The 24,143-nt window shown below is 38.5% G+C and overlaps 1 protein-coding gene across 1 annotated transcript in view; it reads left to right on the top strand.

The window, feature by feature from the left end:
* The first annotated feature begins 23,880 nt into the window (after positions 1 to 23,880).
* The window catches only part of LOC137643073 (uncharacterized), a 1,267-nt gene continuing 1,004 nt past the window's right edge, over positions 23,881 to 24,143 (top strand). The window contains exon 1 of the mRNA XM_068375918.1: positions 23,881 to 24,054. Within this exon, the coding sequence (XP_068232019.1) occupies positions 23,881 to 24,054 (174 nt within the window). The remainder of the gene's footprint in view (positions 24,055 to 24,143) is intronic.

Below are 24,143 nucleotides of genomic sequence, written 5' to 3'. Positions count from 1 at the left end.
ACAATAAAAATATCTTCATATCTAACAGAGTGGTTGAGATTATTTTTTTTTTATCAGGTTTGCGATTTCAGTCTCAGCTATGTCCCAAGCAAACAGAATCCTGCTGATGTCCTGTCCAGAGGAGATACCACGCAAATATTGCTACAAAATCATCTTTGGCAGAATGGTCCAGAGTTCCTGAGGACCACGAGAGAGCCTGTTCATTACAAAGAGGACGATCCAACCAATGAAAGAACCATAGTGGTGGCGGTACAAGAAATGAGGGAAGAAATAAGACCTGTTCCACCAGGAGAGATATGGGAAATTCTACAGAGGGAAGTAGAGTTCCAATTCTTATTGAGAGTTACTAGGTTAATCATAAGATTTGCTAAATTAAAACGGCATCCGTTCAGTATTGTTGTCCAATTAGAGCAAAAATATTATTTGCCTACAGTCTATGCTTACTTGGAGGGTGGAGTCAGACCCCCTCGTGAAGTTACTAATTTTGTCAGACAATTAAATCTAGTGTTAGATAATAAGTTGATTTGCATTAGGGGACGATTGTCCTAAATAGAGGAAATGAAACATTTGATTCTTTTGCCAGTCAAGGAACACTTAGTTAGGGCTTATCTAAGATATTTGCATTATCTGCATTTACATTGTGGTGTGAATACACTAATGGGTATCTTTCGACAGAAATGCTGGTCGCCGGGCCTACGTTCCATTGCGAGGCAGATTGTGCGGCGGTGTCCAGAATGCGTGCTAGCCTTCCAGCCCCTGTTGAGACAGCCACCACCACCCCCTCCCCCCTACCGAAGGAGAGGATCAACCTAACGAAGCCTTTTACCGCAGTTGGAGTGGACCACACAGCAGCCATACAGACTGAAACGCGGCCAGGCTACATACTGATCGTGACTTGCATGGCCAGCAGGGCCGTGTACCTCGATTTCTGCTCCTCCCTGGAAGCGGAGGAGTTTGTCTTAGCCTTGCGTTGTTTTTGTGCTACTCACGGTGCCCCGTCTTTCATCACATCCGATAATCATCAAACGTTCAAGACTGCCAGCAACCTCCTTCAGGGACTTTATGAAGAGGATGAAGTCCAGCAGTTCCTGAGGAAAACCGGAATCGGATGGCGTTTTCAGACGCCCCGTGCACCTTGGAAAGGTGGGTTTTTCGAGCGCCTAATCGAACTGACAAAACATACCCTCCAGATAGCCCTCGGGAAGAAGTACCTGCCGGACGCCCACGTCCTAGCATTAGTGAAGGAGGCCGAGGCGGTGGTTAATAACAGGCCTCTAATGTACAGCGGCGACAAGTGCGAGGATGAGGTCTTCACCCCCTCCCATTTAGTGAGAGGAAGCATGATCATCCTCATGGCACCGGTCTTGCCAGACGACCACCTCAATGCGACCTTCACCTCCCGGAGGCTCCGTGATCATTATTTGAAGCTGACAGACTCTTTGAAAGCATTCCGAGAGAGGTAGAGAAAAGAGTATTTGAATGCCCTGAGGGCCAGAACGTCGTGCTGGTCAAGCAAGAAAATCAAAAAAAGGGCTACGTGGACCCTTGGACGTGCGTAGAGACATATCCTGACGACGACGGAGTCGTGCATTCAGCCAAGGAGTTGTTCAAGGATGTCGAGTCCCTGCGAGCTGTTAGCCACCTGGTTCCCCTGGAGATTGCCCCCTCTGTTGACGATGATGGTGTTGGAGAAGACGATGGTGACGTCGAAGACGAGGGTGCGCACAGCCCAGCAGGACGGTCAGGAACCATTGGGCCGTCTGGGGGCAACCAGGAGATGGTTCAGGCTGCGACATCTCGACAGCCAGCCACAGAGGTCTTAGGTGACGACGAAATTAGTGATACCAATACAGTAAGTGAGAGTAGTGAAAGTGTCGTAGAATACGAGACCTCAGGCTGACAAGGACGTTCCGCACGCCCATTGAGAAAGGCTGCTGCAAAGTAACGAAATTCAATGAAACAACTCCTACAAGGCGAAGCTATTTAAGTCATGGCTGCAAACAGAAAAGGAAACTGTGTGCACACCTCCTTGTGGTAGGTAGGGAGGGTGGAAAGAAGTAAGTGTAGGTGAGTTTAAATCCATAGAGGTTGGAAGTGCGTCGGGTATGGAGAACGGGAATGGGAGGGCCTTTCTCGTATATACAGGTCTAGCGTTGTACAGAACCAGCCCCCCCCCCCCTTTCCCCTAGAGTAATTGCCAAGGTGTGGCCATGCGGGAAGGGTAGTTCCATTGAATGATTAAGGGCAGATTGCCTTATGATTGGATGTATATATACGATTATTCGATTTATGATTGTGCATGTATACATTGCTTATTACTTATTTGAGATATTATTGCAGGCCCATTGCCTATTGCCTTTCTGTTGATTGATTCATGTATGTATTATATGTCAGGGTAAATTTTTACCTGCATTGCCCTTCTGTGTGTACACTTGTAAGAGTTGATTGCCACGGGGTAATATTTCTATTAATGTATATTGTGTGAGTACTCCGTTAGAGTCGTTGTGGAGCACTACGCAACGAGCCTAACTGAGTCTTGGAGTGGTTACTCCTCCCCCGAGTCCGGTCTTGCCTAATTCTCTGACGTTTCACCGCCCCTTTATTTCGGTGTGGAGGATGTCGAGAGTTTCAAACTGATCATTCGAAACCTCTGCCATTTAACTCCACGAACATTGGGTTAAATTAGGGTAAGAGAGGAAGATCTCACGGGCGTTTCTACAAATGAGTGCTGTCCAATATGTGACGGTATTGTGGCGTAAATTTCAACCATCTGGTGGGGAAGGAGCGGGTGTCAGAGAAACGAAGTTTTTATTATTTACAAACCATGAAAATGATATTGTATTGTTTTACCATGGCAAAAATATCGATGCATATGTTTAGAGCCAAGGACTCTCTAGTTTGTTGGATTCTTGCAAATTATGGCCTTCAGCCAAAGTATTACGTTTACCCTTCGATCTGACGTAAGACTTTGACTGTTTCTCTGTCTTGTGGTTGATGAAGAAACTTTATCAAACCCCTTATTGAATAAATAACGTATGAGTTCCCGCGCATCTCACAAGGACACTTTAGTTAGCGCGGGGGACCGTGGTTTTCCTCGGAGCTGTCCAGCACGACGCTCGTTCATTCATGCCTAAAGATCCAACCAAGTAAGTGCCACTATGTGTTAGTCTCTCCGTCTCCGGCTCCTATCTACCGCGATACCAGGTTGGTTCCTTTGTGATTCTGTATATGTACAGTTAGAATAAAAAGAACGCCGACACTCAGGGGAAATCTTTTGTCAGATGTCTCTGGTGTACCCATGACAAAACGGACAAGGAGTTGCTCTTCTTACAACTTCTACGAAATGGGCGGAGCATTCTCAAACCTTAGCGAATCAGACAGTAATGGGCCGTCTTTGTTAGCAAAAGTATACAAATGTTACAAATCGAGTTGCCATATTTCAATTCTGTAAACTCATTTGACGTCTCAACTTTTCAATACAAATACAAAACACACACACATACACACACACACACACACATGCACACAGACACACACACACACACACACACACACACACACATATATATATATATATATATATATATATATATATATATATATATATATATATATATATATATATATACTATTACTTTTCAATTGCTACTTTTTTCGTAAGAGGGACCAAGTAGACACTTTCCAGGGAAGGGCCATTCCGACACTGTGCAAATAGGAAAGTCATTTCTGTTTTAGGTGTTGAGGAGACAGGCTACTTGTAGACTCATGATACAGCCTGTAAGATATTGTCAATGTTCTAGTAAATTTGGCTAACCTAATTCATTATTAGTTGATTTGTAAAAGATAGCAGCAGTAGAATAGAATAGCTGCTGTTGAAGGAAGGTTGATAAGTAACGAAATTTATGTATTAACTTTGCATAATAGATAATCGATGATGGATATATTAGATACTGATGACTGCAAAACGCTTTGAATACAATCAGAAATTATTATTTCGTATCGAACATAACTTATATTGAGGTAGATGACGACGCTATCACATTCTGGCAAAGGGTTTAGAAAGTTTGTTTTATTGACAAATCATAGTTTCAGAACGACATAATTTTCATAAATTTTGTTATGAAACTATGATATACCTATTTTCCCAAAATGAATTCACCTATAACTTTTCCTGAAAATATACACAAATAGATGGCATAAGCACGAAATGATTCCCCATTCTAATACCCTGATTGTAGGTTATCAATGATTATATAATTGCTAGTAGCTTTATCTTGAGAAATTAAACAGCTTTGAGATCAACCCAACTTCTTATCAATTTCATGCACAAAGGTCTTATAATCTTGATTCAAATACGCTTAGCTTTGTATGATAAAGTCCTTTTTTTACAGTGATCAAGTGCCCGAATTAGCCTAGCTATGGGGTGCTAGATGTAGGTCTCTTGACCGGGCGAATTACGCAAAGTAGATGGGCGCTTAACAAACGAAAAAATGCATTACTATCCGTGAAGCTCTAGTTCGGGTTGTTCGAGCAAAAGCTATCCATACCAGCTCCTCAGCCTATCAGGGTATTAGTTAAACCACAATTCCTACAGCTGGTGCCGTGAGTAGGGGAAAGGAAAAACCAAATATTAAAATATCTCGGAAATAAAAGTTTTATTGTCCTTTTAATCACTAACTCATACAGCTGAGGAGCGATACTCATGGATTCCCAAATATTTTCTCTTATTCTATAGATTTTATTTCCTGAGCTTCTTCCTCTATCCCCTGATTCCTTATTCAATATTTGTTTTTCTTTCTACTATTATTTATTCATTTATTTATTAAATATTATCTTTAAAATAAATGCCGTTCTGCCTCGGTGCTTGTCTTAGGGCGTCAACTTTGGTTCTCAGCTTCTCACTGTGCCTTCATAAAAGAAATCTCTCCCAAGCGGCAGGAGAAACACCTTCACTTGACCATTCTAACTTGCAACTATTTGATATTTGTTTGACACCAAGAGAAGATATTCATTAGCTGGATTCCAGAATAAGGCATTTGGAGATTTGTATTTCATTTTCTTCTATCTTAGTTTTTACAATCTCCATCGAAGTAAAAAAAAATTGTATTGTGAAGCATGCTTCCATGAATAAGTGGTGCCACTCAGATCTTTTATACAATATATATCCATTTCCTCTATGATTATTCCAGTTAACAAAAATATCTTAGTCGATTTTAAAGCAACTGGTTAAATTTTCCTACAAAGCATTTAAGGTATATAGAGGAGTATAAAATATAATGATCAAAATATATGCAGCCGGACAAATGGTATACGGATCCTTAAGGAAGCAAATCCTGCAAACGCTCAAAAAGCAATTATAGTTATTTTCCCCCCAAATCCCCCCTTATTTGGATAAGCATTTAATTCTAACAAAATAATCCCGTTATTTATATCCGGTAATAACTATCTCCAATTTTGCCATTTAGTTTCGATAATTATCAAGTGAATAAAGCACTTACGATAAAGATTGAATTAGCAATGTAGTAAAGATTTTACTATATATGTTAAAGATTTTATTTCAAATGGCAATGCTAATCCTTCAAGGCCAAGATAGCAGACGGTAAGATGACAAAGCTCAACGATGGGAATGTAAAATAAATTATTAATAAAGGAAAAGTGGCTTAGAGTCTGAAGACTGAAAGGGCGCATACTCCTGAATCTGAATAATTTGGGAAAATAACGATAAGCTTTTGGAAACATAATACAATCATTTCTATTGGAGACATTGCATAATAATGACAAACAATATTTTAATATGCATAAATGTCTAAAAAGGAGTTTACAGTATGTGCTGTTACATTACTTCATTAACTAGAGTAAGCTCAAACCATTTGATCTCTCTCTCTCTCTCTCTCTCTCTCTCTCTCTCTCTCTCTCTCTCTCTCTCTCTCTGAACGTCCTGTAGTTGGTATAACTCATGTATGGTGTTTTTTATTAATATTTTTTAACGTATAAACATAATTGAAATTACTTTTTTCGTTCATCGGTAACTTGAACAAGACAAATGTTGAAATAATAAAATAACGCTGTTAACGGAAGGAATTGTTTAGCTACGACACTCCAATATTTTCTACATGATTTTGTGAGTTCATAATATATATATATATATATATATATATATATATATATATATATATATATATATATATATATATATATATATATATATATATATATATATATATATATATATATATATATATACATATAATATAGTATATATATATATATATATATATATATATATATATATATATATATATATATATATATATATATATATATATATATATATATATATATATATATATATATATATATATATATATATATATATATATATCCAAATAAGCAATATATATTTTTGATACATTAATGTCTGGATTCTCTTAACGACCTCGGGATCAGAGCCCCAGGCGAAATCACACAAAGACAAGAGCTTGGCTCCGGCCGGGAATCGAACCCTGGTCGGCAAGCTTGTATAGACAGTGATTAAGCCACTTGGCCACGAAGAAAGATAAAAGTCAATGACAATTCCTCTGTACTTATACCTGTCGAATTCAGGTATTTTGTACTTAGAATTGAAATCAACCCATCTTCACCATCGTAGCAAATTGGTAGTTTGTTACTTGGCATTCAATTAATGATAAATTTTGCACATTTTTACGTGTTTTTCATATTCAAATAAGACATATATATTTTTGATACATTAATGTCTGGATTCTCTTAATGACCTCGGGATCAGAGCCCCAGGCAAAATCACACAAAGACAAGAGCTTGGCTCCGGCCAGGAATCGAACCCTGGCCGGCAAGCTTGTATAGACAGTGACTAAGCCACTTGGCCACGAAGAAAGATAAAAGTCAATGACAATTCTTCTGTACTTATACCTGTCGAATTCAGGTATTTTGTACTTAGAATTGAAATCAACCCATCCTCACTATCGTAGCTAATTTGTAGTTTGTTACTTGGCATTCAATTAATGATAAATTTTGCACATTTTTACGTGTTTTTCATATTCAAATAAGACATATATATTTTTGATACATTAATGTCTGGATTCTCTTAATGACCTCGGGATCAGAGCCCCAGGCGAAATCACACAAAGACAAGAGCTTGGCTCCGGCCGGGAATCGAACCCTGGTAGGCAAGCTTGTATAGACAGTGACTAAGCCACTTGGCCACGAAGAAAGATAAAAGTCAATGACAATTCTTCTGTACTTATACCTGTCGAATTCAGGTATTTTGTACTTAGAATTGAAATCAACCCATCTTCACCATCGTAGCTAATTGGTAGTTTGTTACTTGGCATTCAATTAATGATAAATTTTGCATATTTTTATGTGTTTTTCATATTCAAATAAGCCATATATATTTTTGATACATTAATGTCTGGATTCTCCTAACGACCTCGGGATCAGAGCCCCAGGCGAAATCACACAAAGACAAGAGCTTGGCTCCGGCCGGGAATCGAACCCTGGTCGGCGAGCTTGTATAGACAGTGACTAAGCCACTTGGCCACGAAGAAAGATAAAAGTCAATGACAATTCTTCTGTACTTATACCTGTCGAATTCAGGTATTTTGTACTTAGAATTGAAATCAACCCATCTTCACCATCGTAGCTAATTGGTAGTTTGTTACTTGGCATTCAATTAATGATAAATTTTGCACATTTTTACGTGTTTTTCATATTCAAATAAGCCATATATATTTTTGATACATTAATGTCTGGATTCTGTTAACGACCTCGGGATCAGAGCCCCAGGCGAAATCACACAAAGACAAGAGCTTGGCTCCGGCCGGGAATCGAACCCTGGTCGACAAGCTTGTATAGACAGTGACTAAGCCACTTGGCCACGAAGAAAGATAAAAGTCAATGACAATTCTTCTGTACTTATACCTGTCGAATTCAGGTATTTTGTACTAAGAATTGAAATCAACCCATCTTCACCATCGTAGCTAATTGGTAGTTTGTTATTTGGCATTCAATTAATGATAAATTTAGCAAATTTTTACGTGCTTTTCATATTCAAATAAGCCATATATATTTTTGATACATTAATGTCTGGGTTCTCTTAACGACCTCGGGATCAGAGCCCCAGGCGAAATCACACAAAGACAAGAGCTTGGATCCGGCCGGGAATCGAACCCTGGTCGGCAAGCTTGTAGAGACAGTGACTAAGCCACTTGGCCACATAGAAAGATAAAAGTCAATGACAATTCTTCTGTACTTATACCTGTCGAATTCAGGTATTTTGTACTTAGAATTGAAATCAACCCATCTTCACCATCGTAGCTAATTGGTAGTTTGTTACTTGGCATTCAATTAATGATAAATTTTGCAAATTTTTACGTGTTGTTCATATTCAAATAAGCCATATATATTTTTGATACATTAATGTCTGGATTCTCTTAACGACCTTGGGATCAGAGCCCCAGGCGAAATCACAAAAAGACAAGAGCTTGGCTCCGGCCGGGAATCGAACCCTGGTCGGCAAGCTTGTATAGACAGTGACTAAGCCACTTGGCCACGAAGAAAGATAAAAGTCAATGACAATTCTTCTGTACTTATACCTGTCGGATTCAGGTATTTTGTACTTTGAATTGAAATCAACCCATCTTCACCATCGTAGCTAATAGGTAGTTTGTTACTTGGCATTCAATTAATGATAAATTTTGCACATTTTTACGTGTTTTTCATATTCAAATAAGCCATATATATTTTTGATACATTAATGTCTGGATTCTCTTAACGACCTCGGGATCAGAGCCCCAGGCGAAATCACACAAAGACAAGAGCTTGGCTCCGGCCGGGAATCGAACCCTGGTCGGCAAGCTTGTATAAACAGTGACTAAGCCACTTGGCCACGAAGAAAGATAAAAGTCAATGATAATTCTTCTGTACTTATACCTGTCGAATTCAGGTATTTTGTACTTAGAATTGAAATCAACCCATCTTCACCATCGTAGCTAATTGGTAGTTTGTTACTTGGCATTCAATTAATGATAAATTTTGCACATTTTTATGTGTTTTTCATATTCAAATAAGCCATATATATTTTTGATACATTAATGTCTGGATTCTCTTAACGACCTCGGGATCAGAGCCCCAGGCGAAATCACACAAAGACAAGAGCTTGGCTCCGGCCGGGAATCGAACCCTGGTCGGCAAGCTTGTATAGACAGTGACTAAGCCACTTGGCCACGAAGAATGATAAAAGTCAATGACAATTCTTCTGTACTTATACCTGTCGAATTCAGGTATTTTGTACTTAGAATTGAAATCAACCCACTTCACCATCGTAGCTAATTGGTAGTTTGTTACTTGGCATTCAATTAATGATAAATTTTGCACATTATTACGAGTTTTTCATATTCAAATAAGCCATATATATTTTTGATACATTAATGTCTGGATTCTCTTAACGACCTCGGGGTCAGAGCCCCAGGCGAAATCACACAAAGACAAGAGCTTGTTTCAGGCCGGGAATCGAACCATGGTCGGGAAGCTTGTATAGACAGTGACTAAGCCACCTGGCCACGAAGAAAGATAAAAGTCAATGACAATTCTACTGTACTTATACCTGTCAAATTCAGGTATTTTGTACTTAGAATTGAAATCAACCCATCCTCACCATCGTAGCTAATCGGTAGTTTGTTACTTGGCATTCAATTAATGATAAATTTTGCAAATTTTTACGTGCTTTTCATATTCAAATAAGCCATATATATTTTTGATACAGTAATGTGTGGATTCTCTTAACGACCTCGGGATCAGAGCCCCAGGCGAAATCACACAAAGACAAGAGCTTGGCTCCGGCCTGGAATCAAACCCTGTTCGGCAAGCTTGTATAGACAGTGACTAAGCCACTTGGCCACGAAGAAAGATAAAAGTCAATGACAATTCTTCTGTACTTATACCTGTCGAATTCAGGTATTTTGTACTTAGAATTAAAATCAACCCATCTTCACCTTCGTAGCTAATTGGTAGTTTGTTACTTGGCATTCAATTAATGATAAATTTTGCACATTTTTACGTGTTTTTCATATTCAAATAAGCCATATATATTTTTGATACATTAATGTCTAGATTCTCTTAACGACCTCGGGATCAGAGCCCAAGGCGAAATCACACAAAGACAAGAGCTTGGCTCCGGCCGGGAATTGAACCCTGGTCGGCAAGCTTGTATAGACAGTGACTAAGCCACTTGGCCACGAAAAAAGATAAAAGTCAATGACAATTCTTCTGTACTTATACCTGTCGGATTCAGGTATTTTGTACTTAGAATTGAAATCAACCCATCTTCAATATCGTAGCTAATTGGTAGTTTGTTACTTGGCATTCAATTAATGAAAAATTTTGCACATTTTTACGTGTTTTTCATATTCAAATAAGCCATATATATTTTTGATACATTAATGTCTGGATTCTCTTAATGACCTCGGGATCAAAGCCCCAGGCGAAATCACACAAAGACAAGAGCTTGGCTCCGGCCGGGAATCGAACCCTGGTCGGCAAGCTTGTATAGACAGTGACTAAGCCACTTGGCCACGAAGAGAGATAAAAGTCAATGACAATTCTTCTGTACTTATACCTGTCGAATTCAGGTATTTTGTACTTAGAATTGAAATCAACCCATCCTCACCATCGTAGCTAATTGGTAGTTTGTTACTTGGCATTCAATTAATGATAAATTTTGCACATTATTACGTGTTTTTCATATTCAAATAAGCCATATATAAATTTGATACATTAATGTCTGGATTCTCTTAACGACCTCGGGATAAGAGCCCCAGGCGAAATCACACAAAGACAAGAGCTTGGCTCTGGCCGGGAATCGAACCCTGGTCGGCGAGCTTGTATAGACAGTGACTAAGCCACTTGGCCACGAAGAAAGATAAAAGTCAATGACAATTCTTCTGTACTTATACCTGTCGAATTCAGGTATTTTGTATTTAGAATATAAATCAACCCATCTTCACCATCGTAGCTAATTGGTAGTTTGTTACTTGGCATTCAATTAATGATAAATTTTGCAAATTTTTACGCGTTTTTCATATTCAAATAAGCCATATATATTTTTGATACATTAATGTCTGGATTCTCTTAACGACCTCGGGATCAGAGCCCCAGGCGAAATCACACAAAGACAAGAGCTTGGCTCCGGCCGGGAATCGAACCCTGGTCGGCAAGCTTGTATAGACAGTGACTAAGCCACTTGGCCACGAAGAAAGATAAAAGTCAATGACAATTCTTCTGAACTTATACCTGTCGAATTCAGGTATTTTGTACTTAGAATTGAAATCAACCCATCTTCACCATCGTTGCTAATTGGTAGTTTGTTACTCGGCATTCAATTAATGATAAATTTTGCACATTTTTACGAGTTTTTCATATTCAAATAAGCCATATATATTTTTGATACATTAATGTCTGGATTCTCTTAACGACCTCGGGATCAGAGCCCCAGGTGAAATCACAAAAAGACAAGAGCTTGGCTCCGGCCGGGAATCGAACCCTGGTCAGCAAGCTTGTATAGACAGTGACTAAGCCACTTGGCCACGAAGAAAGATAAAAGTCAATGACAATTCTTCTGTACCTATACCTGTTGAATTCAGGTATTTTGTACTTAGAATTGGAATCAACCCATCCTCACCATCGTAGCTAATTGGTAGTTTGTTACTTGGCATTCAATTAGTGATAAATTTTGCACATTTTTACGTGTTTTTCATATTCAAATAAGGCATATATATTTTTGATACATTAATGTCTGGATTCACTTAACGACCTCGGGATCAGAGCCCCAGGCGAAATCACAAAAAGACAAGAGCTTAGCTCCGGCCGGGAATCGAACCCTGGTCGGCGAGCTTGTATAGACAGTGACTAAGCCACTTGGCCACGAAGAAAGATAAAAGTCAATGACAATTCTTCTGTATTTATGCCTGTCGAATTTAGGTATTTTGTACATAGAATTGAAATCAACCCATCTTCACCATCGTAGCTAATTGGTAGTTTGTTACTTGGCATTCAATTAATGATAAATTTTGCAAATTTTTAAGTGTTTTTCATATTCAAATAAGCCATATATATTTTTGATACATTAATGTCTGGATTCTTTTAACGACCTCGGGATCAGAGCCCCAGGCAAAATCACACAAAGACAAGAGCTTGGCTCCGGCCGGGAATCGAACCCTGGTCGGCAAGCTTGTATAGACAGTGACTAAGCCACTTGGCCACGAAGAGAGATAAAAGTCAATGACAATTCTTCTGTACTTATACCTGTCGAATTCAGGTATTTTGTACTTAGAATTGAAATCAACCTATCTTCACCATCGTAGCTAATTGGTAGTTTGTTACTTGGCATTCAATTAATGATAAATTTTGCACATTTTTACGGGTTTTTCATATGGATTTCAATTCTAAGTACAAAATACCTGAATTCGACAGGTATAAGTACAGAAGAATTGTCATTGACATTTATCTTTCTTCGTGGCCAAGTGGCTCAGTCACTGTCTATACAAGCTTGCCGACCATGGTTCTATTCCCGGCCGGAGCCAAGCTCTTGTCTTTGTGTGATTTCGCCTGGGGCTCTGATCCCGAGGTCGTTAAGAGAATCCAGACATTAATGTATCAAAAATATATATGGCTTATTTGAATATGAAAAACACGTAAAAATGTGCAAAATTTATCATTAATTGAATGCCAAGTAACAAACTACCAATTAGCTATGAAGGTGAAGATAGGTTGATTTCAATTCTAAGTACAAAATACCTGAATTCGACAGGTATAAGTACAGAAGAATTGTCATTGACTTTTATCTTTCTTCGTGGCCAAGTGGCTTAGTCACTGTCTATACAAGCTTGCCGACCAGGGTTCGATTCCCGGCTGGAGCCAAGCTCTTGTCTTTGTGTGATTTCGCCTTGGGCTCTGATCCCGAGGTCGTTAAGAGAATCCAGACATTAATGTATCAAAAATATATATGGCTTATTTGAATATGAAAAACACATAAAAATGTGCAAAATTTATCATTAATTGAATGCCAAGTAACAAACTACCAATTAGCTACGATGGTGAGGATGGGTTGATTTCAATTCTAAGTACAAAATACCTGAATTCGACAAGTATAAGTACAGAAGAATTGTCATTGACTTCTATCTTTTTTGTGGCCAAGTGGCTTAGTCACTGGGTATACAAGCTTGCCGACCAGGGTTCGATTCCCGGCCGGAGCCATGCTCTTGTCTTTGTGTGATTTTGCCTGGGCTCTGATCCCGAGGTCGTTAAGAGAATCCAGACATTAATGTATCAAAAATATATATTGCTTATTTGAATATGAAAAACACGTAAAAATGTGCAAAATTTATCATTAATTGAATGCCAAGTAACAAACTACCAATTAGGTACGATGGTGAAGATGGGTTGATTTATATTCTAAGTACAAAATACCTGAATTCGACAGGTATAAGTACAGAAGAATTGTCATTGACTTTTATCTTTCTTCGTGGCCAAGTGGCTTAGTCACTGTCTATACAAGCTTGCCGACCAGGGTTCGATTCCCGGCCGGAGCCAAGCTCTTGTCTTTGTGTGATTTCGCCTGGGGCTCTGATCCCGAGGTCGTTAAGAGAATCCAGACATTAATGTATCAAAAATATATATGGCTTATTTGAATATGAAAATCACGTAAAAATTTGCAAAATTTATCATTAATTGAATGCCAAGTAACAAACTACCAATTAGCTACGATGGTGAAGATGGGATGATTTCAATTCTAAGTACAAAATACCTGAATTCGACAGGTATAAGTACAGAAGAATTGTCATTGACTTTTATCTTTCTTCGTTGCCAAGTGGCTTAGTCACTGTCTATACAAGCTTGCCGACCAGGGTTCGATACCCGGCTGGAGCCAAGCTCTTGTCTTTGTGTGATTTCGCCTGGGGCTCTGATCCCGAAGTCGTTAAGAGAATCCAGACATTAATGTATCAAAAATATATATGGCTTATTTGAATATGAAAAACACGTAAAAATGTGCAAAATTTATCATATATATATATATATATATATATATATATATATATATATATATATATATATATATATATATATATATATATTATATCATACACACACACACACACACACATATATATATATATATATATATATATATATATATATATATATATATATATATATATATATAAACAATAAAAACCTTTACAAAACAAGAGGAAGAAAATCAAGACAGATCAACTTGCTCGAGTGCATCCTCAAGCAAGAGAACTCTAACCAAGTCATTGGAAGACCATGGTACAGAGGCTATGGTACTACCCAAGAATAGAGAACAATGGTTTGATTTTCGAGTGTACTTATCTTGGAAAAGCTGCTGACCATAGCTAAAGAGTCTCTTCTACCCTTAATAAGAGGAAAGTGGCCACGAACAATTACAGTGCAGTAACCCCTTGGGTGAAGAATTGCTTTGTAATCTCAGTGTTGTCAGGTGTATGAGGACAGAGGAGAATGTGCAAAAAATAAGCCAGACTATTCGGTGTGTGTATGTGTGTGTGTGTGTAGGCAAAAGGAAAATGAACCACAACCAGAGAGAAGGATCCCATAACTCTCTAGCGGTAGTATCTCAAAAGGTTGCTAGGTGTCCTGGCCAACTTACTACCCGTAAAACGAAAGACCCTGTGTAAGGGAGCATTAATGGTGACTTGCTAGTGTAGTTGCACAGGAAAACAGGTGTTGCTGAGTGCGGATTTGTCGGATTGTGTTGTTTAGCTGGGGGCTTGAAAGTCTGGCGGCATGGATTAAATTTTCCTAAAACATGACTAAAGTGCTGGAGATTGTTGAAGGAGGTTGCAGTCAGAAAAAATCGTCAGGGATGACTAACGGGTCATCATACACCATTTCAGCTGTTGATACATCCAGGACGTCTTTAGGAATTGGCCTTAGTTCCAGGAGGACATAGGGAAGCTGGGTAAACTAGTTGGAGTCCTTGCACGGGAACATCAAAGCTGCTTTGATGGTGCAGTGTAAGTGTTCAACCATTCCAACTGTAGCAGGGTATTATGCGGTTGTCTGATGATGGGTGATTCCCAGGAGATTCGCTAATGATGTCCAGAGTTGAGTTATGAAAGTGGTACCCTTGTCAGAAATAATATGATCAGGGATACCAAATCTTGCTATCCAATATTAGAATAAAGCAGATGTACAAATCGAAGACGTTGCAGTTTCCATGGAAATAGCTTCAGGGTAATGAGTGGAGATGTCAATGAAGGTAAACAGGTAACAAAGTCCTTATAATGTGGTAGGGGACCTAAAGCATGGATGAGAATGTCTGAAAATTGGTGCTAAGGTTGAAGAAAGGTGCCCACTCCTAACTCCATGTATTGATGTACTTTTGAGGTTTGGCATGAAGTACAAGCACCGACCAAATCCTTAGCACTCTCAGTAAAGCAATGTCAAATGAATTCCATCTTCAGGAGGTGTGCAGTTGAAGGGCACAAAGGGATATGAAAGGCTATGAATGAAACGAAACACCTGTCGGTGCATTGGAGCAGGTATCCACGGTCTAGGTCTACCAGTACTGACAACACAGAGGAGAGTGGCCTTGGCATTGCCGAGAGGGACGTCCTCTCAATGAGAGATGTACAGAACGTACTACATTATTGGTGCTCTAGATCTTTTTGTTAGGCTTTTGGCAAAGCATTTTATTCCAATCCCAGGTAGAGGGCAGCCGATGTGTTTTTTGACCGGGCATCAGCAACTTGATTGATTTTCCCAGGGATGTGTTGAAGGGTACAATTGAATTTAGCCACGGTGGAATGTTGTTGGCATTGACGGAGGAACTACCTGTTTGATTGTCGAGTGAAGGCATGCACCAGAGACATATGGTCTGTGTGAAAGAGGAAGGGTTCACCTTCCAAGAAGTGGCGAAAGTGACAGGCCGCTAAGTGCACAGCCAGCAATTCACAGCCAAACGTAGTGCAGCCAGATTCTGCCTTGACAAATTTCTAATGAAGAAAGTCAATGGACAGAGTGAGCAGCTAACCACCTGCTTGAATACTACCCCAACGGCGATGTCTCTGGCATCGTTGGAGAGAAAGAGAGGTGTATGTGGCAAGGGAAAAGTGAGAGGAGCAGCAGTTGATAGGGCATTCTTTGCGTTGCAGAAGGCCCCTTATTGAAGGGGACCCCTCTTCAGGTCTTTTGGCTTGCCCTTGGGGGAAGCATAAAAGGGAGCAGGAGTAACAGTGATGGCTGGAAGGATACGTTGATGATAGTTTATCATACCCAAGTATTATTGCGGTGCTTTGACCGTCGAGGCCGTGGGGAAGTTCTAAATGGCTGCAACCTTCTCAGGGAGGGGGTGAACTCCTTCAAGAGTGATGTATTGCTCTAAGAACAATACTTTGTTGACACCAAAGGTACTCCTGTCATACCGGTCTACAAGGCTATACTGGTGTAGGCGATAGAGCATGATACATAGATGACGGAGGTGTTCCTCTTTGGAGCGAGAAAACACAAGAAGGTTGCCCAAATAACATACACACAAGGGAAGGTCCCCTAAGATCTATCAATGATAAGTTAAAAGTAGCTTAAATATTACAAAGGCAAAAACGGGAGCAAATAAAGGTGTATGAGCCCAAGGGGGTGATGAAGGTGGTCTTGGGGATGTCTTCTAGGTTCATGGGCACTGGATAATACCCCCTCAAGAGTTCAAGCATTGAGAAAACATTTGCTTTTTGCAAGTAGGAGATGTCAGCGATGCTTGTGAGTGATCTGGTTTTGTATGTGTGTTGAGGTGCCTGTAATTATCACCCAGAAAGAGAGAGCCATCTTTTATCCTAACGATGTGTAAGGGTGACGACCGTGGGCTAGATGCATTCTAGGAAAGGCCTATTTCCTCAATTTCGGTGAATATTTATTCACTGACTGCCAAACAATCCAGTGCCAGACGCCTGAATCTAGGAAATACTAGCCCAATCATCTCAATACGACGATAAACACAGTGTTTGGCCGGAACCGTAGCAGTTTGACAAAGTTCTGGACGGAAAACATCCCTGTATGACATGAAGAGTGGACATAGGTATCTGTGGGTACTCTGATGTGGACAGTGAGATCAGAAGGGGAAGTCTGGAAAGGCGACTAGGTGTACAAATCCCTGTTGATTTGCCGTCTCGGAGCTATATCGACTAGGAAGTGGAAATGTGAGAGAAAATCTGCACTGTGTATAGGCAATGTGACATCAGCAACGAGCAACTTCTATGTATATTGTCCTTCAAGACAATAATGTGAAGGTTTCATAACCGTGGGTGGATATCGTAGATCAGTTGGCAACTACAAGGCTGACTTAAGCAGACTTAGACAGACTATGTCTTGTCCTGAAGAGTGGCCTTGGCAGAAGAGAACAGGAAGCACCCGTGTCTACCAGAAATCTAATGCCTGTACCTGCATAGTGTAAAAAGAATAAGTTATTGAGAAGGGAGACCTCTGGCCAAAATGCTAGACTACTTATATGTATTTTTTGGACATTCACACATGTTTTCACAGAAGCTACGATTTTGGAGAGGTAGTAGGATAACTATGGCCGATGGGCATAGGTAAGTGGCTGGAGAGGTCGTTGGTTTTGCATAAGTGATGAGTGGTATATATGGGGGGGTCGGCGGATTTTTTGCCGCTCAGGCATATCACGGGGATGGCATCCGTTTTGTACCACTATTACATCAGCTTCGATCAATGTTGAACAGTTGTCCACCTCTTCAAGAGTGGAGGCATTGATGGATGCCTGGAAGATTGTGAAATGGCTGTCCATAAGGCCATTGATTTTGGTCATCAGGCCTTTCATGAGCAAAGCATCGACATTGCGAATGGCAGCATGCACAGGTTTGGATAGGTGCCATACCCAAAGGGCACGGAGTAGATTTAGTTCACGAGAAGACCCTTCTGCAGTAGGTTGCAGATAAGCAATATTGGTCATTTCCCTATGGGCGAGCGAAGCCTTTAGGTACTCCAATGGCTGTTGAGAAATCTGTAAAAGTTTCGCTATGCTGGCAGCCGGTGATGTTGAGAACTGCTCCATGAATTGTGATTTTATTGTGTCGTACATTACCTGGCTGTCCCCTTGCTCGCACACCCAATCAAAAGTTTTCGGGAAAGTGTTCCCAAGGATTCCCGGGAGAACGCAATCTGCTTTGGTGCTTAACCGAGTCATGCCTTAGATGCAAAACAAAACTTCAGCATGTTGGAACTAGGTGAACGCTTTTCAGTTTGTAAAGGGGGGTTGTTTCATTGAGGCGGTCTGTGCCGAAGAGGTAGGTTCGGTGGGTGGCATTTTCAAACTGTAAGGGTCAGGAGTAAGGGGGCAGGCAGGAGGAAGCGAACACTACTGTGTCACAAAATATGCAAGTCACCAGTTGGGTGATAACTGCGAGACAAAGCGAATACAACTAACTTTACTACAACAAACAGCAATCTTGTTGACAGAGAGATGTAGAACGTGATATATAATAAAAAAAAGAGAAAATATTGTTATACTGTACAAGTGTAAAACACGTGCAGTACACTAACCTACATATTGATTTATTCTTGAGGACTACATTTGATTAAATTTCTTTTACTTTAAACTTTACGTATCTATGAATAACTTTCTCATAATATTACATTTTTCATCACTTTTCTAACAAACTTCCTTAAAAAACCTAATGGAACTTTTTGAGATTATTGTATTTTTTCAATAATTCTACAGATAAAATATTTCTTACATGTCTATTAACGATGTGATTTATTTTAGAACAGTAGTGAGGGGGCCGGCGGGAGGAAGCAGAAACTCGGCTGGTCACCCAATATGCAAGTAACCAGTTGGGTGATAAAAGAGAGATGAGGTGGATGCAACTAACATTATTACAACAGATAACAATCTTTTTGTACAACCGTTTCAGTGTAAGAAGGTACCAACAATACATTAAAATCAATAAAAAAAAAACAGGCTCTAAACGGTTCTGTTGACAGAGAGGTGTAGAACGTGATATATAATAAAAAAAAGGGAATATCGTTACAAATTATGAGTGTAAATCACGTGCAATACACTGATCCACATATCAATTTAGTCGTGCGGACTACATTTGATTTTATTTTTTTTATTTCAAACTTACATATATATGAATCGCTTTCTCTTATTAGTTTTTTGTCATCACTTTTTAACAAACATACTTCAAGAACAATGAAATTTTCTAAGATTATTGTATTTTTTTAATAATTCTTCAGATAAAATGTTTCCTACATTTCTATTTAGGATGGGATTTATTTAAGAACATCTGCATCCTTTTTTTTTTTCATAGTTTGTGCAATGTAGCATGAAGAGGCGAAACTTCATGAATGAGAGTTGGAACTTTTGGTGAAAATGGCTATAAAAGGAGACCTGACTGATTGTAATAATTACACAGGTATCACACTTCCGTCAATTGTCTTGAAAATGTATAGTATGCTTATTGTTAAGAGACTAGAGAGAAAGAATGATGAAAACTGAGAGATGAGGAAGCAGGATTTTGAAAAGGTAGAAGATATACTGACTAAATTTTCCTTTTGAGACATGTTATACAGCAATACGTAGAATATAGAAATCCACTTTCGATGACATTTGCGGACTATGAAAAAGCCTTTGATAGTGTGCACCAAAAAATTTTTTGGAGAGTGATGCGTTATTATGGAGTTCCTCTTAAATATTTGAATTTGATTAAGTCTGTTCATGAGCATAGTAAGTGCAGAGTTGATGTTAAGAAAGTCATATCAAATGAATTTACAGTGAACAGCCCAATACTACAAGGGAATGTGTTGTCACATTTATTGTTTACCTCCTCATAAATTTCTTAATGCACAGAACAGTCGGAGATTGTGGAGAGGGATTTGATTGGATTGAATATGAAATTAGCAGACCTAGAGGATGCTGATGATGGTGTCCTTTTTAGCAGAAAACCACATGGTTTGGAATGCTTGCTTACCAGAATGCATAAAATATCATATGAGACTGGGATCAAGATAAATAGAAAAAAAAAAAGGCTGATGAGAACTAAGTATGCAATGGAAGATGAAATATCTTTGGAAGAAGAAAAGATTAATGAGGTAAAATCATTTAAGTACTTATGAACCATGATTATCAATAGAGTCGTTATGATTAGAGTATAAAGGAAGATTAAAGAAAAAAAAATAGAAAATGGCTATGTTAAGTAAAATTTGGAAATCAAATCACCTGTAGGTACTAGGTTGGCCAGGGCACCAGCCATCTGTTGAGATACTACCGCAAGAGAGTTATGTGGTCCATTGACTGGCCAGACAGTATGACATTGTATCCTTCTCTCTGGTTACGGTTCATTTTCTCTTGCCTACATTACACCTAATAGTCTGGCCAATTCTTTACATATTCTCTGAGATTACCAAACGATTCTTCTTTTCTCACGGCCTTAACTACTGCACTTTAATTATTCAGTGGCCACTTTTCTTTAGGTAAGGTTAGAAGAGACTCTTTCACTGTGGTTCACTCGGGCAAAATTTTCTGTCTTGTTTCTCTTCATCTAGTTTTTTTGGAGTTTTTATAGTTTATATAGAAAATATTTATTTTAATGTTGTTCTTAAAATATTTAATTTGCATTTCTATCCTTTCCTCACTAAGCTATTTTTCCCTGTTGGAGCCCCTGAGCTTATAACATCCTGATTTATCCAATTAGGGTTGTAGCTTAGCAAGTAATAATAATAATAATAATAATAATAATAATAATAATAATAATAATGATATAAATAAATCTAAATTACTGTCAATGTATAAGGTGGGATATGAACTCTGAAATAGGCTCTATGGGGAGGGCTTTATATGAGGTTCTATATGTTTATCTATCAATCACCAACTGTACTAACTGGTTCCTAGTGATCCTCATTTAGGTGGTTATGGCTTGAGAGCTGACTATATAAAGGTACACATGGCGTCTATTGTTGTGGTAGCTATTGGAAACATTACTCCCTGGCAGTCTCTTGGAAGGTAGTTTGAGCCCCGCTCAAGCTCGATATCTTCTATTTGTGTGTGCAATCTTACCAACCCTGCGAGCTAGAGATGAAGGATTTTGGTGAGCCTGTAGGTTTATTTGCCGAGTCAAAAGCAGCCTTTGCCTAGCATTACCTCGTCTTACCTTCAGAGGAAGGGACATGGGCACTGATCTTAATCTTTAACCTTTGAAACTTCTTTATCAGAACTTGATGTCTATATGTGACCATATTGTTATGATTGTAACATAACCTTGAGCAGTTGAGCAGGGACTCATCGTCAATTGGCTTTGGATGAAAAAGTGCAAAGTTAGCATTTTGCATTTTTCCCATATATAAATTAATCAAAGATTTCTAAAACTTGTGTCTGTTCATTGTTATTGCAAAGAGGTCTGAGAGTAAATTTTAGATCTCATCCATACCGAAAAAAAGGACACTTTTTCTTTTAGATGGGAGTAATACCTAGATACAACATGCATTCAATTGCAGTCTGAAGGCACTTGCACAAAGGAAGGTTTTCTTAAATAGGTGTTAAAATTTTTTAGTTTTATTTTATTAGCTTATCTCATCTTAATTCTTTGGATAGAAATTTCAGGTATGTTAAAAATCTTATTCTCAATCTGTATTTAAATCTTTAGAATCAACATTTAGTGAGTTCTTTATGCAGGTTGCCCAAGATTTTTTTTTATAATTCAGGTCATCCATTGCATTTAGATACTAATAATTTGTACCATCTGGTACATAGTACTATGTATGCAGTCGATTCAAGTTATGACTTTTCATTTATAAAACCATATTACTACACAATATTCTAAAGGTTTTATTCCAGCTGTAATCAGATTTCGAAGTTATTTGGTCAATCCGGTTTTGAATATGAGGAACATCTGAAGTTCGAAGTTTTTGTAAGTTCCATTCTGTAGAATCAATTTTATATATGTAACGCTGTTAATGATTTTGAAATATTTTTTATTTTATTTGCTATGTATTACACACGCACACACACACACACACACACACACACACACACACATATATATATATATATATATACATATATATATATATATATATATATATATATATATATCATTTTATACAGATTTATTTCCTTTTCTCCATGGGCTGCATTGCGTTTTGAAGCTCTTGGTGTTGTAGAATTCTGCATCTCCAAATAGATTTGGGGCTTGCCTAGTAATAATATATACATGGTAATTATCAGTATACCACACACTTCAATATAACTATTCCTTTCGCTCCCTAAAAATTTAAGTTTATAAGCTGTATTTTCCTAAAGAACACTCCTAATTCAGTTTAATATTTCCGTAATATCACACGATGGTCATATCCAAAAAGATATTAACTATTTAATTGTAAACTTTACCTCTTCCTTATTCAAAATTCTTTTATATTACTAAACTCAAAACAACCCTTTCTTCGCCCCCCCCCCCCAAAAAAAAAGAACATTGAAATTTTTCTTTTTCAGAATAGTTAATTGAAATTCGCTGGAATGAAATTCGTTTTTCTTTTTTACTATAATAGTTATTCACACAATTCTAAGAATCTGGAGATAAGCATAACTTTTTTTCTGCGTTATGATATGAAGACGTGGCTGCATGAGAGAGAGAGAGAGAGAGAGAGAGAGAGAGAGAGAGAGAGAGAGAGGGAGAGATATGATACTGAAGGGTATGATATATATATATATGTATATATATATATATATATATATATATATATATATATATATATATATATATATATTATAATATGAATATTTCAGTGAATACACGTATTCCCCATTTCACTCAGGGATTTCACTTAATCACTGAAATTTCCAGTAATTACGCGAAATCCCTGAAATTAGACCTGTCATTTTATGTGTTCTTACTATTGAGCATTCAGTGAATTCGCGTAACCTTCATCTATGAACATTTCAATTAAACACAGTACAATTACATACATACAATTACACACAGCATAGTTTAATTTAACAACCTTTCAGTTTCTTTAGTGAGTGTTTGTGTTTAAACGACTGAGACATGAGCAAATGGTTCAGTTTTCAAAAGCGTCTGAACCACTGCTCGTTGCTTCATTCTTCCTCTTCTTCAAGCAACTCTGACTTGTTGCTCCATTCTATCTCTTCCTCCAGCAAAGTTAAGATGTCTATCGAGGAAAGGTTTATACAAAACATCACGGATCATTTTAAAGAAAACAAAAAATGATTAATTCCAAAGTGTGACTATCAGAAGACCATCGATGCCCTGAAAGCAGCAGCTGATAACTCACATGCCAAGGGGCGGCATGGATAATATCTGTTAGGGAAGTAAGTTTTCACTTCAATCTATTATTTTACTCAGTCTCTCTCTCTCTCTCTCTCTCTCTCTCTCTCTCTCTCTCTCTCTCTCAATTATGTGTCTGTCTCTCTCTAATGTTAACTGTGTTTTCATGTATGAAGTACTCCAGTGCGGGCCTACAGAAAAACTGATAAAGAGACGTTCGACACAACAGGAGTCGCCACTCTACTATGTGAGCATCGAGGAGACGTTTGGCATTGTCAAGAGCGCCCACATCTCAACAGGCCATGGCAGAAGAGACCGGATGTTGAAAGAATTACAAAAGAAATATGCAAACATTCCAACTAAGGCCGTTGAGCTGTTCAAGTCACTCTGTCAAGAATGACAAAAGAAACGAAAACAGCCGATGACGAAGGGGGTTGTCGTTCGTCCAATACTCGCCAAGGAATTCTTATCAAGGGGTCAGGTGGATCTAATTGACATGCAAAGCATGCCCAGTGGATCCAATAAGAAATGGATCATGGTGTACCAGGATCACCTGACGAAGTTTTGCATCCTTCAAGCCTTGATGTCTAAAAGAGCTGCAAAGGTCACTTTTCATCTACTGGACATTTTTGTTCTCTTTGGTGCCCCCGTTATTCTCCAAAGTGATAACGGATCCAAGTTCACTTCACAAGTCATTACAGAGCTGAAGGTAGTTTGGCCAAAACTAGCACTGGTGCATGGTAACCCTTGCCATCCCTAAAGTCAGGGGTCGGTTGAGCGTGCAAAAGGTGATATCAA

This window comes from Palaemon carinicauda, chromosome 6, assembly GCF_036898095.1.
Source record: "Palaemon carinicauda isolate YSFRI2023 chromosome 6, ASM3689809v2, whole genome shotgun sequence".
Classification (NCBI taxonomy): domain Eukaryota; kingdom Metazoa; phylum Arthropoda; class Malacostraca; order Decapoda; family Palaemonidae; genus Palaemon; species Palaemon carinicauda.
Note: the sequence above shows the minus strand (reverse complement) of the source record. Positions and strands in the feature narration are given on the sequence as shown.